This window comes from Fusarium pseudograminearum, chromosome 1 (assembly GCF_000303195.2).
Source record: "Fusarium pseudograminearum CS3096 chromosome 1, whole genome shotgun sequence".
Classification (NCBI taxonomy): domain Eukaryota; kingdom Fungi; phylum Ascomycota; class Sordariomycetes; order Hypocreales; family Nectriaceae; genus Fusarium; species Fusarium pseudograminearum.
In genome coordinates, this window is record NC_031951.1 from 2,470,511 (window position 1) to 2,488,221 (window position 17,711).

At 48.8% G+C, this 17,711-nt stretch overlaps 5 protein-coding genes across 5 annotated transcripts, besides 1 other annotated feature; 3 read left to right on the forward strand and 2 right to left on the reverse strand.

The window, feature by feature from the left end:
- Positions 1–1,603: 1,603 nt before the first annotated feature.
- FPSE_12017 (uncharacterized protein) lies at positions 1,604–3,486 on the forward strand (the record flags this gene model as incomplete). Its single annotated transcript, XM_009265134.1, has 3 exons — positions 1,604–2,838; positions 2,889–3,089; positions 3,141–3,486. 3 exons carry the CDS (start codon positions 1,604–1,606, stop codon positions 3,484–3,486), a joined length of 1,782 nt encoding a protein of 593 aa, XP_009263409.1.
- Positions 3,487–4,412: 926 nt separating this feature from the next.
- On the reverse strand, positions 4,413–4,753 carry FPSE_12018 (uncharacterized protein; the record flags this gene model as incomplete). The annotated part of the gene is made up of 2 exons (XM_009265135.1): positions 4,413–4,644; positions 4,722–4,753. 2 exons carry the CDS (start codon positions 4,751–4,753, stop codon positions 4,413–4,415), a joined length of 264 nt encoding a protein of 87 aa, XP_009263410.1.
- Positions 4,754–5,596: 843 nt separating this feature from the next.
- Positions 5,597–8,233, forward strand: FPSE_12019 (uncharacterized protein; the record flags this gene model as incomplete). The annotated part of the gene is made up of 1 exon (XM_009265136.1): positions 5,597–8,233. One exon carries the CDS (start codon positions 5,597–5,599, stop codon positions 8,231–8,233), a length of 2,637 nt encoding a protein of 878 aa, XP_009263411.1.
- Positions 8,234–11,788: 3,555 nt separating this feature from the next.
- Positions 11,789–11,812: a microsatellite.
- A 637-nt stretch (positions 11,813–12,449) lies between these two features.
- Positions 12,450–15,430, forward strand: FPSE_12020 (uncharacterized protein; the record flags this gene model as incomplete). Its single annotated transcript, XM_009265137.1, has 3 exons — positions 12,450–13,235; positions 13,293–13,655; positions 13,706–15,430. 3 exons carry the CDS (start codon positions 12,450–12,452, stop codon positions 15,428–15,430), a joined length of 2,874 nt encoding a protein of 957 aa, XP_009263412.1.
- Positions 15,431–15,596: 166 nt separating this feature from the next.
- On the reverse strand, positions 15,597–17,510 carry FPSE_12021 (uncharacterized protein; the record flags this gene model as incomplete). Its single annotated transcript, XM_009265138.1, has 5 exons — positions 15,597–15,616; positions 15,713–15,799; positions 15,842–16,441; positions 16,492–17,243; positions 17,395–17,510. 5 exons carry the CDS (start codon positions 17,508–17,510, stop codon positions 15,597–15,599), a joined length of 1,575 nt encoding a protein of 524 aa, XP_009263413.1.
- Between the last annotated feature and the right edge of the window lie 201 nt (positions 17,511–17,711).

Genomic DNA, 17,711 nt, shown 5'->3' on the forward strand with positions numbered 1-17,711 from the left:
GGCTGGAGCGGCAGGGGCCGCCATGACTTGTTGAGGGACATGGCTGATGAGGCAAGGAGATGACGTTGGTAACAGTAGAGCAGCTGTCCCAACACTCGAAAGCAGCGGTGAGTTGCAATGACACTCCTGCTATGGATTTTCTTCGGTGGAATGAAACTGAGGGCGCTTTTACTTCAGCGCGGCACCTGGAGCCGCAGATTTGGCAGGAGTTCAGTGGGATTCAGTTGCGGAAATGTATGTAAAGAAGCGTCGCACAACATGCGAGTCTGGTGAGGATGCACTGGACTAAGATTGAAAGGTCGGAGAATATGCTGTTCAGGGACCAGGGCCGAACTTGGTTCACAACTTCGTTTCCATAGGCCAGATTTGTCAAAGATGTTGGAAGTCCAAGTGGTACAAGTCGACAGAGAGGGGTGTTTCTTGAACTTTCTTTTTCTTTAGGCAGCGTTCAAGTCGAAGAAATATTTGGCTGGCCGACTCGTGTCACGGTTCACGGAAACATTCAGCGAAAAGTGCCGCAAGTCCAAAAAATCTTGCGGAGAATATGAAATGAACAGCGAGTGTGATATTGTGTGTCCTTGTCGTGAGAGAAACGCGTGAGATTGACGCGCGCAGGCATCGAAGGACCCAAGCAAGGTGTCGTCAGGCTATCGCTCTTGCCAGTGGACAACGTTCAACCAATCACAAAGCTCCATCACGGAAGGTCAAATCGCAACTGCCGTGTCGTCTTTATTATAACCCAATACCAGGTGCTGGGCTATTACCAAATAAACAGACAAGACATTCACTGCTTGGAGTTAAGTACCTAATTGCCTAGTAGCTACCTAGGTATTTTATGTGCTGCTCCAAAGTCAAGTCAATAGCAGAAGAATGATATCCAAATTGATTACCCCAAAGAAGACAAAGATAATATCGCAATGCCGTGTTTTCTGTAGCCAATTTCGGCAATTACAATGTTGGGCCACTCGAACAGCGACATCAAGTAGAACTCATGATGGATTCTCTCAAAGTCTGCTGAAGTACCTTGGTAAATTGCATAACGAAGAGAGTGCTAGCAAAAGCTCTCCTTTTATCTTTGCCTACACATCGAACTGCAGTTATAATTGAAGGCCTAGAGGTAACAGAAGGTGGATATACCAAGCACGGGCTCCTCGAGACTGCTACAGAAACAAACACAAGCCAATCAGAGAAGAAGATCGGACACTAAACCCCTAAAGATCTGTGAATCTCAGATCCCTTTGGTGGAAGCTTCGATCGCCAGGAACATCATGACGTATTTCAAATCGAAGTTTCACACTTCCCAGTCAGCCACTGTTATTGTTTGCACTAAATAAGATATGGGTATTGGGAAAAGCAAGGCCAGGATGCTTTGAGTACCTAGGAAAATCTGGTGTGTTTTCCCCCTTTCCTGGCTACTTCTCTTCATATACACAATCGAAACTGCCTAGGTAGGTACCTAGTTGTACTCCGTACACGCCTTTTCATGTCGCGATTTGGATCGCACATGCAGATATTGTCCCTGAGAGTATTGCAATCGCCTCTCAGATTACAACCACAGACATATCGAAATACTGCATTCTTGTCCCTTGCGAAATTTACGACAATGCCCTCCAAGCGACTCAAGCGCGAGTCCTCGTCTCCCTCAGCAGCCGGTACCGCTAAAAAGGCAAAGACCCCCAAGACGAACGGTTCCGGCTCATCAGATGCTTTGCGCCGACCACATCACAAAGCCCAGGAGGCCGAAGAGAACGGGATCGCAATCCGAAAATTCTATCCGGCAGAAATGAGCAATGCGCGAGCTCGCGCCTACAACGACAACGAAATTCCCCGCCCGATTGAGGTCCTGGTTGATGCTCTCGAGGTCACGGCAAAGGAGCGCAAAAGTATCGATGTCAAGGATGCCGTTGTTCACTGGTTCAAAATGGATTTGAGAATATCAGACAACAGAGCCTTGGCTCTGGCGAGTGACAAGGCGAAAGAAGCGGGAGTTCCATTGATTGCTCTGTACATCATCAGCCCACAAGACTACGAGGCCCATGTGAGAGCCCCGGTGCGAATCGACTTTATGTTACGGACACTTTCAGTTATCAAGGAAGACCTCGCGAAGCTCGATATCCCGCTGTATGTAGAGACAGTCGAGAAGAGGAAGCATCTCCCCGATCGAATACTGGAGCTCATGGATGAATGGGGCGCAAGTCATTTGTATGCCAACATGGAGTACGAGGTTGATGAACTGCGAAGAGAGGCCGCGATGATCAAGGATTTTGCAGAAAATGGCAAAGCATTCGAAGTCGTCCACGACACCTGCATTGTCCCTCCAGGGGAGCTTCATACTGGTGCTGGAAAACAATATGCAGTCTATACTCCATGGTTAAAGACATGGATTGCTCATATCCACGAGAATCTCGACCTATTGGAGCTGTATGAGCCGCCTGAGAAGAACCCGGACAGCGCGCGCAAGAAGTTCAAAAAGCTGTTTAACGTTGAAATTCCTGAAGCACCCAAGAGCAAACGACTTGGCGACGGGGAGAAGGAGCGCTTACGCTCGCTGTGGCCATGCGGAGAGCATGAGGCAAAGAAGCGCCTAGGCAAATTTTGCGAAGAGAGGATTGGGAACTACCATGAGAAGAGGAACATACCAGCTGATGCAGCCACTTCCTCACTATCGGTCCATCTAGCGTCTGGGACAATCAGTGCGAGAACGTGTGTGCGAACCGCGCGTGACAGGAACAAGACCAAGAAATTGAATGGAGGCAACGATGGTATCCAGACATGGATTAGCGAAGTTGCATGGCGAGACTTTTACAAGCATGTTCTTGTCAACTGGCCCTATGTCTGGTAAGTATAGCCCGTTGCCTGGATGCCCATTCTTTCGCTAACATGGCCAGTATGAACAAGCCTTTTAAGCCGGAATACTCAAACATATCGTGGTCATATGATAACGACCACTTTGCGGCGTGGTGCGAGGGCCGGACAGGCTTCCCGATTGTTGATGCCGCTATGCGACAGATGAATACGATAGGTTATATGCACAACCGATGCCGCATGATCGTCGCTTCATTTCTCGCAAAGGACCTTTTGTTAGATTGGTAAGATACTCCTCATGTCTTCTTGGACTTGCCCCATTAACTCGCAGTTAGGCGAAAAGGCGAGAAATACTTTATGGAGCATCTCGTTGACGGCGACTTTGCCTCGAACAACGGCGGCTGGGGTTTCAGTGCCAGCGTCGGTGTCGACCCTCAACCATACTTCCGTATCTTCAATCCTTTGCTACAGAGCGAGAAGTTTGATCCCGACGGCGATTACATCCGCAAGTGGGTCCCTGAGCTGAAAGACCTTGACAGTAAGGCGATTCATGATCCGTATAATCGAAAGGCCGGTCCTCAAGCCAAGAAGAAGGGATACCCTGCACCTATCGTCACACACAAGGATTGTCGGGAGCGAGCATTGGCGGCCTACAAAGAGGGACTCGCTATTGATGAGTAAAGTGAGCGGGCATTGAGTTTTGTAAGTGTGGTTTTGGGGTAGGCCGCTTGTATTTCTATAGTTTTGATATGCTTGTCTAAATGATTTGAGAGACACAACAAAGCATTTTAGGGAGCCAACATTTCTACTAGCCTAAAAACGGATACCCTGTTCAGAACATGCATTTCAGGGTTCACTACTGTCAAGTATGCATTCGTCTGATGTTGGACTGAGGGAAGAATCGCGCGCATATGGCGGGGTTTATTTCTCAATACGAGAACACCATACTCGGTATAAGTCAATTGGGATACACATATTCATCTTTGAGCGCCTTTTCATCCAGAGCATTGCGTATGATAATTACCAGAATGGGCGAAAACAACAATAGCAAGTGGTCAAGAGGGACTGACATCTACTTGGTGGTTGGTACAACTTTAAATGGCAATTTTGCTGGACTGACATCTACGTAATGGCTGCATGTGATGACCTCGGAGGATGATGTCAAGTCAATAGCAATTGCACATGCTTAATATAATCACATAATTGAAAATTCATGTTAGACCCGTATCTGTACCATAGCAAACGACTTGAGCGCTACGGCTTTTTCAGAGCCTAGTCAATCTGCGGCACGGAGACTATCAGAGTAGCCCCAGAATCCTCGGAGTAGGTTGACTTGTAAGGTCTGTCCTAGGAGACTTCGCCAGCCGTATCGGGGGATTGTAACCAGTTCATCACATCTTCAAACACGGATTCGGGATATCGTAATGTTGTCTCAAAATCGAGCCGAACGCCTCGAAGTGGATTTGCTAGATGCAGCCAACCCTAGTTTCTTTCACCCATTGCCTTCGTGCCCGGACCCAAAACCCTGTGGTCCATTCGTATCAGAATTCCTTTGAGAGGATTCTCAGAACCAGATGTCGAGTAACTTTTTCCCACACTTTGTTGATTTATCGCTGTCCGCTCCAGACGCTCTTGAGGAGGCCGTCACGCTGGGCCAGTCGGTTGAGGGAGTCGTCGCTCTCGCCCATGGCTCGGACGAAACCGCAGAGGGCGTAGACGTGGTTCTCGCCCTGGATGGCACGGCCGTTCTCGTCAACCTTGGCGATGGAGATCTGAACAGAGCCGTGATCCTTGGCCTTGATGATGCGGTTGGTGGCGCTGCACTTGCGGGGGACGTAACTGTTGATGCCGTATCAGTATCATAATTCATCTATTCCTTCGCACGTCCAAAACCAATATCCGAGGTGATGTCTTACAGGTCCACAATCTCGCCGCGGTCGTTCTCCATTTTGCCTGTTTGGGGGGGTGGTTTTGGGTGGTTTTTGAGTGGTAGTGTCGGCGGGAGGTGAGGTCGTCGCAAGTGGGAGAAGTAGCAATCGTTTAAGCTGGCTTTTCAATTTTGTGCGTGTGCTCACCAGGGCTCGCGCCTGTGGGGCAACTGTAATATTGAATTATTGGATCGGGGTTTTCTGCTTAGTTGAATAATTAGAAGTCATCTCTCCAATCATATGTCATCAGGATCCACAGGCGTTACGTGGTCTAAGGAGATAAAGATCTTCGAATTGTCGACTTACTGTGACGTTGGTCAATTCCGACTGCGAAGGTTAGTGAAGATGACTGAAGTTGAAAGATCCTGAACATTTTCTAATTGAATCGTGTATTCACTTTCACATAATAGATAAATGTTTTAAAGCAAGACATCACAGAGGAAAAATACAAAGTAATTTTTATTTATTTTAGGCATTTCGTGCCCCCAGGCACGAGCCTAGTGCTCATGCCAACATGATCATTTCGTCGTAGAAGTTGTTGTTTTTTGTTTTTCTACCAGGCACTTGGCATGTTCGTATCGCCGTCGCCGCCAGAGTTAGTATCGCCGTCCTCATGTCATGTGACAGCGCGTTTCGCAGTCGCCTAGCGTCTTAGTAGCGTGTAGTTTTTGGCGGCGGACCCCCTTGCCTAAGGGCGAACCATTATCTCATGACCGCAAGATTCAAAAAAAGGCAATCAAGGCTTTTCAAATTATGACCCCGCCGTTTCGTATTTGCAACGTCTTTTCAACCTCGACATCATTCTGCCACGAATAAAGGGTCCGAGATGCGCTGTGCGCTCTCGATCCATAATCTTGAGCGCCATGGTATCCCCTGATGTCTTGGGGCTGTCGCCACTTCGCGATACAAGACGCCAGTTACTTCTTGTTAATTCTTCATCCCCTGATCTCCCACCGCTCCGGGAGGTCCTCGCAAACAGTCAGCCTCAGAACCAGAATGGCCACCGGACTTCAACATTACCAATGAATGAAATGCCGGGCTTCGTTTCCGCAAGAAAGGTCACTTCGACGCCTTCATTGGAGGCATCTGTTACTACTGCCAATTCCAAAGCGGTCGCGGGCTCGGCGGATGAAGCTTTGGCCAATGGTGGCTTCATAGCTGGAGATTCTGCCACTCCGATCCAACAGGAAGAAGATGTAATAGTTGTCAAGATTACTGGAAAATCATCCAGGAAACTTCGAGAGCGGAAAGTCACAAAACCAGCTGCGCCAAAACGGACTAAATCAATTCCCTCAACCAAGTCACAGTCTTCAAAAGACGATGCTGCCGACAAAGACATTGAAGATACCCAAGTGAAGTCTAAGATAAAGAAAAAGAGGACTGGTACTATGAGTAACCATTTTCCGCCAGCACAGAAATACGACGCAACTGAGAAACTTGAGAAGGCCAATATGAATGAACCCCTTCATTTGGAACAAGCACCTGCACGGAGATTAGACTGGACCCCCCCTGCCCAGAAGGCCGTGGTAAGCATCGATTCAGACTCGTCCACTTTCAAGAGGTTGGGCTCTTCTGAGCCAGATCAACCACTTCCAGTCTTCAAAAATCTTGTAGGAGGTTATGCTTGTGCAGAAGAGCCTTCGGAATTAGCATACCGCACTGCACACGCCTCAGACGAAGATTCAAGCTTTCTCAAAAAAAGGAAGCGCATTGAGCTCTTGGCTACCAAGGCCACAAGCTCCTCAGTGGCGGAACCCGAGAAGTCACCCACAAAGAAACCTCCAAAGAAGAAGAAGCCTAGAACGATCACAGAACTTGCCACTGCTGCTTACAGGGTGCCTAGTCAGCCCGACCCTGAAGCATCAAGTGCTTCTCTATTGGATCACTTCTCGATCGTCAATCATGACATCGGCGGTGCTGCTGCTGATGCACAGGCAACCAATCTCAAAGGCAAAGGAAAGCAGCGGCGCAAAACTGCGAAAGCCTCTAAAAAGAAAGCACCACCTCAACCCGTTTTGCTGTCGCCAAGTGCTGCTTTGGCACAGGTTGCTAACCAAGATTTTGTTTTTGGGACCTCCAGTCAGCTGGCTAGGGAAGAATCGCCAACTGTCTTGAGAGATCTTCAAGTTGCTCTGAGGCAATCGGATCAGAACGACGATATAGACTTTACCATACCTATCCAGAGTGATGGTATCGAACCGGAACAACAACGAAGCAAGCTTTGGGACGCTGCCGCTCGGGATGCTGAAGGAGACCTTTTTGATGTGGAAGTCATAAACCTGATAGAGGACACAACAATACCACCGGTGGAGAGCGCTAATGCAAACCCTTTCGGTTACCACGTGGGCGGAGATGATAGTATTATTATGATTGAGAGCCATGCTCCAAGTGAACCCAACCCCAGGGTCGAGTTGCCGGAAACTCCAGCATTGCCTGGTGAAAGGGCAATGTCTGCCTTGGAGGGTGGTTCCCCCTACTTTTCCGACAGCGACTTTTCAGTTAGCACAAACATTGGCCCAGCGAGGCCTGAGCAGAACTATGCCGCCGATGAGACTTTAGTATCACCAACAGAGGAGATCGAGAGATTACCTGAACTTCCGCCACAGCCACCACGGCCTAGTTACGAGGACTTTACAGACATCCGTCTGGCAAAAGAAATCAAGAAGTTTGGCTTTAAACCTATCAAACGAAGAAGCGCAATGATTGCCTTGCTTGATCAATGTTGGCAGAGCAAAGCTCGTACAGGCCAGGCAAGCTTTCATGCCACAGCTGTATCGCCTGCTGCTGCTAAGCCCAAAACTACAAAAGTCACCAAAACAAAGACCCCCCCAAAAGCTGCAAAGAGCTCCAAAAAGGCCAAAGGTCAATCGCGGAGGAACAGTGTCAGTGCTTCGGAGCCTCAGGAACCGCCGCCTTCCGCCCAACCCCCTGAAACCCCTAAACGACCCGGCCGGCCAAGAAAGGACAGCCTCGAGTCATCGCCGGGTATTACTTCCCCATCCAAGCGCAAGTCAGCTTCACCACCAAAGCCTACAGCATCATCTCGCCGGGGCAAAACTTCTCAAAAGTCTGTGATTGAAATTCCTGACTCTGAAGATAACGGGAGTGACTTCGCGTCTTCACCGCAGTCCAATCTTCAACAGACGTCTCCTTCTTCGGCCCCGTTCGATATATCTATCTCAACCAATGGTGACATAGAGACGGTACTTGAAGTCACGCAGACCGATGAGGAGGTAGCTCTGTTCGAGCATATCGCCAATGCCATTAAGTCCGCTCCACGGACTAAAGACCCGCAAACGCCATCATGGAATGAAAAAATACTTATTTACGAGCCCATCATACTGGAGGATCTCGCAGCATGGCTCAATACAGGCGAGCTCAGCCGTGTGGGTTATGATGGAGAGGTAGACTCCAACGATGTGAAGAAATGGTGCGACTCCAAAAGTGTATGCTGCGTGCCGCGAACAAACCACCGTGGCAAGGAACGAAAGCGATTTTGATAGCACACGATGGCGAGTATGGCGTTCCTTCTTCGGCATTAACCTATATGCACCGTTGTCCACTGTCGCATGCATGGTTCCTTTTTACCTTTTATCAGCATAGCGTCAGATCTCCTACAATTACTTTTGCCGAGGCTGGGGCGCAAATTCGGAAGAGTCGATGCTCACCGTGCAATTAGACAAAAAGACGAATTTCATGTTTAAACGGCAACGATAATGAATACAGTTATAAACGACAGGGTCGCCTCTCAAAGGCATCCTCCCACATATACATTCTGGTTCCCTTGTGTCCAAGTGCGCCGGCGCGGGTATCAATTCGTGTCCTTCCCTGCAGTCTATTTCTTCTTTTCAGGTGCTTTGCTTTTCTCGGGTTTCTTGTTTGACCCCTGTTGTGCCCAAACGTCAGGCAGTTCCGTTCCCTTAACCCATCGATCTATCATTCTGTTGCTATTAGTGCTGCGGAATAAGAGCTTGCTCGGATGATCTTACGGGGATGGTTCAGCCATGCTGATTCAATAATGCTAGGGTATTCTGATGACGATGGTGGGTTTGCTGTATGCCGGTAGGGTTTTGAGTGCACGCAGAAGAAATTTTAAGAACGACTTGGTTGTTAGAACAAAAGGTTATGGGTTGGAAGGTGGAAGAGTCGCTAATTTATATTTCTAGTCTGTGGCAGTCTTACCACCAAGTTTTATCTCCCACTTGCTTCAGTACAACCTCATTAGGACCGCTTCTCGATTCTTTGATCATGAGCCATACCGCCAGACACCAATGATATCACACCACATCAGTTGCGGCTCTGCTTTTGCCTTTCTACTCCGCTGGTAGAATGCAGAGCACACCATTAAGCAAGACGGTGTTGCATCCCTTCTCTACTACCGCGATAGGGTGTGACTCTTTAATCGGTCTACCCGCGATGCGTCTGATGGTGTCAATGATGCGCCAATGACGACTCGCGGGCCTGGCTTGCGCTGCTGGGAAAGCCAATATGGGACACATGAGACGGCTGCGCTGTCGACGCATAACAGCTCGGATTCCTTATCGGGGAAAAGGATGCCGTTAGCACATCGGGGTCCTTGTCGTGACCCTGGGTAATGGTTGCAGACTTTTTTGGAAAGATTGACCGTCCACCTCTATGGTAGATCATGACAGCTCATCAAGCATCTCGAATACTGCAGCTAACTTCCTTGTGTCTGAGGTCTCTCGTGGGGCACAATGGACCGGTGAAATCTTGATGACGGGTCTATCCTTCCAGTTGTGTTTGCTAGATCCGGTTCCCATCTTCCTGATCTGTGGGGAAAGCACTATCATACCGCAACGACTTGGTTGCGACTTTCCATCTTCGTCGACGGTCATGCTTCCAATTTCACCCAAGGTTCGACGCTTGAACCCCGCCAACGGCCCGGTTAGCCTTTGGAAACCCTTAACTACAACCATGACATGCATAACCCTACCACACTAATATCCGACCCTCACTTAAGTCAACGAATCAGTGGGCAATATTACTTGGCAATGCTGCAGTCTGGTCTCCCGAACTGGCATCACCCATAGGCGATATTGAATCACATCTCATGGCTGTGGCGAGATTGAGGCTCTGCTTCGAAAGATTGGCACCCACAACTTCACCGGATTCGGTGTCTCAGACCGTTATTCACCATACTCGCCATATTACTTTTACTTGTCGGCCCCTTAGTGGTGGAATGTTAATCCAAGTAGGGCAGCTGAGCAAAGACCCCATACTGCATTGACTTCGTAGTTCTGATCCTCGCTCAATGGCGCGGCACAGGGAGGGGAAAGTGGCAGAAGATTGGAGCTCATCAGGTGGGAATGCTGGCAAATATCTGGCAAAGGGTTGCGTTGGTGCACTAGCTCAAGAGCTAAAGCGACCTGATTGTGACCATGGTCTGAGCCAATATCATGGTGCCAACAAAGAAGTCATCCAGAAAGGGAGCCACATTTCTAATACTGTAGACTTGCCGGCTCCGATGCGGCTTCTCAAGTCGAGGGCATTCGGCTTTGATTCATGTTCCGCCCCGGCCTTGGTGGGGCCGTACCGTTGACGATATCAGGATTTAATCGCCCTAGATCAATACGTTGAACTGCCAGGCGGGTTGCATAAAAACCGCGATTGATTTAGTAGTCAACATAAATGCTAGATCACTCTTAGTGTTTATATAGCCTAAGAGTGGTCTAATAATTTCGTCCGGGTTGCTTCAAGTCCCTATTTTTTTTGCTACCCACCTGACTGCCAACGGGCACATTGAATTCTTGAGGACAGTCGATTAGGTAGTGGTACTTCAAGAACATAAGCCATTCTGTTTTATTAAGTATGCAACCACCAAGTGATCAGGTGCTCTAGGGAGGTAATCTAGCCAAGCGAGATAAGGAACTCGGCAGACATATCTAAGTTATCGCACACCAAGCGTGTTCTGATGTGTTCAATTCAATTGTCAGGAGAAAGCCGCATATTCACGGCATTGTAGGCTACCAATCGCATCTCTCAATTGACGTAACATCCCATCTAATCTAGTGGGATGTGTCAAGTGATACTCTGTACATACCAACTAACTGGGTTGCCTTAAACTTTCGAAGCCACTATCATAACCTGCGGGACACGATCTCGCTTCTGTGAGAACCGATCAACGTAAGGCAATCGAATTGTGACATGTCAGAAACCCCACAACTTTGTGAAATGAGTTCGTGTTAGCATTATGTTACGAAAGAATTGCCGTTCTGATAGTGGCTCGTGATATCAAATGCCGTAAGGGCGGTGTTGATAAGCTTGGTCTCTCATGGCGGACTATGTGTAAGCCTAGATCTTCAGGGTTCGCTAGGTAGAATATCGATTCTACTCTACCTAGGCGTCATTACTACTAACTAGACTCCGCTTTTGCATGTGATATGAATATTGACAGCATTCCTAAAATTGCTTACATATACCTACTTAAGTTCAACTAAAATAACGGGCAAACCAAGTTGCTCAACAGCTTGAGTAGAGGGCGTATAACGTCGAGCCTTGATAAAGCAACGGCCAGGTTAATGGCATGAGTTCGGCGATATTGTCGGTCTCCGTTAACTATTGGCTGATTGGAGCCAATAGTGAGTGCATTGACTCTGCATTCTTGAACCGTTCGGCTGGACATTATGACAACTTCATGGAACCCCTCCCATTGATTGACCTTGCAAGTCGGAGGCTTCGGGAACCCAAACTCGCATATAATTTCGCAGTTTTTGCACTCAGGTGCATCGTAAATAATGACGGAATTAACCATAACTTTACAGTTTATAGTTATGGTTATCGATATCATCGACAGAACCGAACCGTTAGCTGTAGCACAGACTCTGCAGCACAGGCATTGCTGAGATCAGAACGCATGTCTTTGATGACGACAACAATCAGCTCTCGAGTTTGGTGCTAATACCCAACGCGGAGTTAGTGCTGACTTGACCGATATCAATGAATAATCATACAATGAAGCCATCAAATAGGAAGCCAGGTCTCGTGCAGGCTCTGCAGGCTCTGTAGACTTCGAGACAGATTGATAGCGTTGACCCCCATGCTATGCCATGCCATGCCATACATTACATCCATACTATTCCGCCCTACGAGCCTACGGAAAAGTCCCCGGAATTTTAGTGAGGGTTGTCCGTCGGGTGCTACCTTGGCTGACGGTTGGTACAGTACAGACTGTACAGTACAGTACCTGCCATCTACTCTGCTACTGTACCACTACCAACTGTCACTGTCAGCTCGGCTTGTTTATTTGACGGACGCTTGTGCCAAGGCAGGGCAAAGCCAAGGGATCGTCAATACAACGCGAGCAATCCATCCCATCCAAACTCCCCACCAACTCATTCTCTTTCAGGTACCCAGACAGCCAGACCCAGACCCAGACTTTGGAGTCTCTCACCAACGTCCCCGTCCCGCATCGTTTCTTATGTTTCACAGCTACCGCCTTCTCAGCCTCTTCTTGGCCCCTTCTGGCTTTGCGACGGGAAGTCTATTGGAGACTTGACATCTTACCTGACAGTGGGGGTTCCGCCTGCGTCACCGCACCTGGTCGTTGATGCTCTTTCGCCCGCATTCCGTTCATTCCAAGCCCACGGCCCCAGTCCGCAAACTATTCGCCTGTCCCTTTGACCTACCCCACGCATTCTCGTTGCCGTGACTCGATTATCGTTATCATCGCGCGCGTCTGGCCAACGTAACACGACAATGTCCAACTACATGGATAGTATATCCCTTGGGCCCGGCTTCAACAACATCGGCATGTCTGAGGGGCTTGACTCTGCGCAACAGTCCACAACGTCGCCGTCATCCATAGCCCACCAAGATGCCTCCTTCCACACCCAGCCGACCTCTTTTCAAGGCAACGTTACTGTCTATCAGACAACCGGTCCCGATGCCCACACGAGCCCGATCCAGCAACCCGGAAGCAACACCCCCGCCCTGAACCCGCGATCATGCGTAACCTGTCGCCGCCGAAAGGTCCGTTGCGACAAGCAGATGCCATGTTCCAACTGTCGTCGAGCACAGATCCCATGCGTTTTTCCCGCTCCCGGGAGGGCACCACGGCAGCCGCGCCGAAAAGACCCTAATGCGCCACCCAAAAACTCAAGCCAACGTGAGATAGAGTTGATGAAGAGATTGAGGAAGTTGGAAGGCATCGTAGAAGAGCTGAGCGGTCAGATCGAGGTAGAGTCAGGGGGCAAAGGTCAATCATCAGCCAGTTCGCCTGAAGCTGTGCATCCTGGTCAAAATAATTCCTTTGACACGTCTGCACATAATGCTCAACGACACCTGTCAAATGCGTCCTCGCAGCAAGGCAACGCCGCTATCACTGGTGAGAGCCCGCGAGGCAGCGAGGCTACAAGCGAGCAGAGCGAAAGTACCCGCAAAAGTATGCATAAAAAGTTTGGTCGACTGGTCTTGAATGACAACGATACCAGTGGAAGTCGAAAATACGTCAGCCATGGACTTTGGGCAAAACTCAATGACGAGGTTAGTTTACCTGGAATTATTATAAATTTGTAAATTGGTGGCTGACTTGTAAACCAGCTCGACTCGATACGAGAAGAAACACAAAGACTCACCGATGAAGACTTTGACGAATCCGACTTGGAAGAAACGCCGGACTGCTCACCTGTCGCTGCGCTCTCGGCGAACCATAACGCTTTCATCTTCGGATATCGCTCCACAGAGGTTGATTTGGACAAATATTGGCCTTTGCCTACCGTCATTCCATTCCTGTGGTCTGTATACCAGGAGAATGTAGAGCCACTGATTAAAGTGCTTCATATACCCACTATGGAGCCTGTTTTTCGAGATGCGAGAAGGGACCACAAGCAACTCTCTCCTGGGAACGAAGCACTGGTCTGGGCGATATACTACGCTGCGATAACATCACTGGACCCTGATGAGGTATGTTCAAGTCTTCAGCTACAGTGACGGAGATGCTAACTCTAACCAAGGTCCGAGCCAATCTTAGTGTCAACAAAGAGGATGTCCTTGTACAGTACCGTTTCGCCGTTGAGCAGGCGCTCGCCAAAGCCAACTTTCTCAACTCGTTAGACACCCCGATCATGCAGGCTTTGCTCATCTTCCTTCTTGTAGTTAAGGGCCAAGATGGAAGCCGCTTCTGTTGGTCTCTAACCGGCCTAGTAGCTCACCTGGCTCAGGGTATGGGTCTTCACCGCGATGGATCGCATTTTGGGCTGAGCCCCTTTGAAACAGAGATGCGGAGACGTCTCTGGTGGTCATTACTCTTACTGGACCTTCGATCGGCTGATGAGTTGGGCACCGACCTTATCATTACAGACTACGACACGCAGATGCCAAGCAATATCAACGATGCTGACATAAAGCCCGATTCAGCAGAAGCTCCTGAGCCCAGAGAAGGTCACTCTGATTGTGCGGTGGCGATTGTTCGTTTTGAGATTGCAGGTTTCGGCAGACGCCTTGTTCGACTATCGTCTGCATCCATGTCATTCTGTCCCAAAAACATGCCTTTGGAGAACACTACTCTTGCTGAACGAGAAAACATGCTCATCGATGTTTATCAGAGGGTTGAGCACAAATTTCTGAAGCACGTCACAGCTGATACCGATCCTTTGTATTGGATGGCTGCCTCGATTGCTCGTATTATCATGGCCAAGATGACTCTGGTTATATATCAGCCGGTACTCTTTCCCGGTTCCGAAGGCGAAGGTGCACTTTCAGAAGAGGCGAGGGAGCGAGCCTACCTGGCAGCACTTGAAATCGCGGAGTACAATCACATCTTGAATAACGATACAAGATGTAAGCAGTTCAGGTGGCTATTCAAAACCTACACCAACTGGTCTGCAATGGCCTATTTTCTCATAGCCAGTTGCCGTAGGCCATGGACTCCTCTCGTGGAGCGTGGCTGGGAAGCGATCAATGGGTATGAGGATCACCCAGCGCAGCTTGTGCGATCTGGCGACAATACGTCTGTTGTGATGCCTATAAGGAGAATTTACTCCAGAGCACAAAGACATCGCGCCGCAGAGATTATTCGGCTTCGCAGCAACCCCGAAGAAGCTCGTCGTTTGGAATTTGAAGAAAGGACAAACCCCAGGTACCAAACTCGATTTGGCCAGGAAACTGATCGGAATGTCAACAAGATGGACGAGATCAGGGAAAAATGGCGGTACCTGGTGCGCGCTGACGGAAGTAACATACCGACGTCTACCCCGGCTGAGCTCAGTCCTGCACCACTGCCAGAAATGCTCCAACCCACTACACAAGCACAGATCCCATCTCGCCCTCGGACACCGTCAGTCAACGACATTCCAGGAAGCTTTGATCTCTCCGACACTACGATGGACTTTATGAACAACATAATGTCACAGGGCGCCGACTTTAACATGGCAGGCTTCTGGCCACTGAATGACGCTGGTGCAGCCGAAATGAAGGCCATGAATACTGGGACGACACCCATGACTACAACTGCTCAGATGCCGCAACCACAGACGACGCAAGCATTAGACATGGGTCAGCAATTTCACCCCCAGTCTATGCAAATACCGAAAGACGATGTACCGCCGCCTTATCTCTGGGGTGGTGTTTACCAAAACATGAACCCAAACTTTGGTCAGACGGCGGGTATGGATGATGTCGACATGCTTGGGGAGGATTTTAACTGGCACCACTGGAGCCAAAATGTTCGTGGTATGTAGATAGATGCTCCACCAGCAAAAAATATGGTGAATTAACCAAAAGACCATAGATGGTGTGTATTGGGGGTGAATGTGCTTGTATGATACCCGTGGGAATTTGTTTTGTGAGCCGATGAATCTAGACAATCTTCCTTCCGATGAGCGAGTTGCTTGTGGGATTTAATGGCTACTGACTTGTATCTGAGACTGGATATCTATGTTTTGTAATTACTTATATGTAGGGTGGTAGACGAAGCCAGCTTTCTTCTCAATATATCTTGTTAAATCTGAGCTTTCACTTACTATGCCCACTTGTACGGACGAGCCGCTCTGTTTCTTTCCTTTCGTGGCTCTTATGCCGCTGCAGAGGAAGTCTGTCGGACTTGTAATCTGATTCATTCTGCAATCATAGCCTCTCCTCTTGAGATTTACTCTGTCTCTCTTCTTCCAGGACCTCTTCTCTCCCCCTTACTTCGACGTTGGTCGGTCCCCCTTTGCCGAAATTGACAAGAACCACACGTTCCCAGTCCCCTCCTCTCTCTGAATCTCTGAGCTCGGGTCCTGGCTTATCCAGTCCTAATACAATCCTCTTATCCTGTTTCCTAATAAACAGGTTATGTGGGCTCATAACTTTATTGGCCCAGGGGATCATGGATGTTTTGTGTTGCTTGCCCTTCTCCGTCTCTGTCGTGGGCACTTGTTTAAGAAACGATAGCAGCTGCTCCCTTTGTTCTAAAATTTGCTGCGGTCCCGTGCCTTCTGAAGAACTCGTTATAATCTTGGCAACCAGTGTTAAGAGGAAGTATTGTGGCGGGAAGAGAATGATACTGTTGGTCGAGGCCCGAGATAAGAAAGATTGCGCTGGTGCGAAGAGCGCGGCTGTGTGCTCGACTCCATTGTCGGGTGTAGGGATGAGCATCTCAGATGGCATATCGCTACGTGACTGCGGGAGCATATAAAGATACATCTGTGTCGTGAAGCGCTTGTTGTTGGTTGCCGGTGTGACCCAGCGTGTGAACGGAATGAGGCCATCTGTATTTTGTTAATAACGCTCCCTTCTGTGTATTGGTCGTTCATCTCACCAAGATCTGGCTCAGCGCCCACTGACTCAAGCCACTCCAGAAACTTGACTTGGTTCCCATGAATCATCTTCCTCGCAGCGTCTCTGTCCTTGACGTCCAGATTTATAAGCTCATTGTTCTTCCTCGCCAGTAAGATACCTGTTTCTTCAAACGTCTCCCTGATTGCACCTATTCTGTATGCGAGCCCATCCTGATGCCTCTCTGGTGATCCCTCATCAGGGATGGCACCGTCATGGTAAGGGTCCAAGTTTCCACCCGGGAAGACGTGGGCTGAGGCAAACGAAGAAGAAGTATGGACGCGGTGAAGCAGGAGGACCTCATTAGCTGGCGACACAAGGAGTACTGACGAGCTCGGTCGTGGTACTGAAGGCGGAGGTTTATTTGCTGACGATGACTCTTGTCGGAAATACATGAGAGGCAAGTAAGGTCTAGGGATATGATTACATCTATGAGGGGCGTAATTGGTATCACGTAGAGGTTGTCGCGACAAAGAGCGCCTGATGGCGCGAAACAGCAGAGACATGAGTACTAGATAAAGGGATTGGCAAGCATATACGACGTAGCCAGCAAATGCGGAGTAAGGCTCAAGCTGAACTGCTGGATATGGGCATGTGAGGACTTGCAGGACGGCGAGCCGAGGTCCGGACTTGACGATGCGGTGGGGGTGAAGATCGGCTCCGAATGACCGGACGGTTTGGGGGGTTCCGGTGGCTATGACGATTCGGTGATATTGATACAACTTGGTAAAAGATCTAAGGATGAAATAAGAAGGAACATAATTTTGGGAGCCAATTGCAAAACTGAAACACATAATATAAATGGACACTGATATACAGACTCTGATATTGGATATTTATCACTTGTTCCAGGGTAGACACACTGTCGCAAATTCTTAGCACTTACACGTCTGACCCAGTAGACGCACACAAAAATAAAGAGGAGACGTTCACATAAAAGAAGAAGGAAAAGATACACTTTTCAATCATGACATAAGTAATAAAGGAAGCCAAGCCCAACATGATGATTTCAAGCTCGGTATTGCAACAGACTTGATTAGTCTGCCACCACCACTGCTTCAACAAACTCTTCACAAAACAATATACGCAAAAACGTCAAAAAGAAAGCACATCTCAATCATTGAATATGTATTATAGGAACAGCCCGATGCGGGGGTCGAACCCGCAACCTTGAGATCGCGTACTCGTAAGAGTCTCACGCTC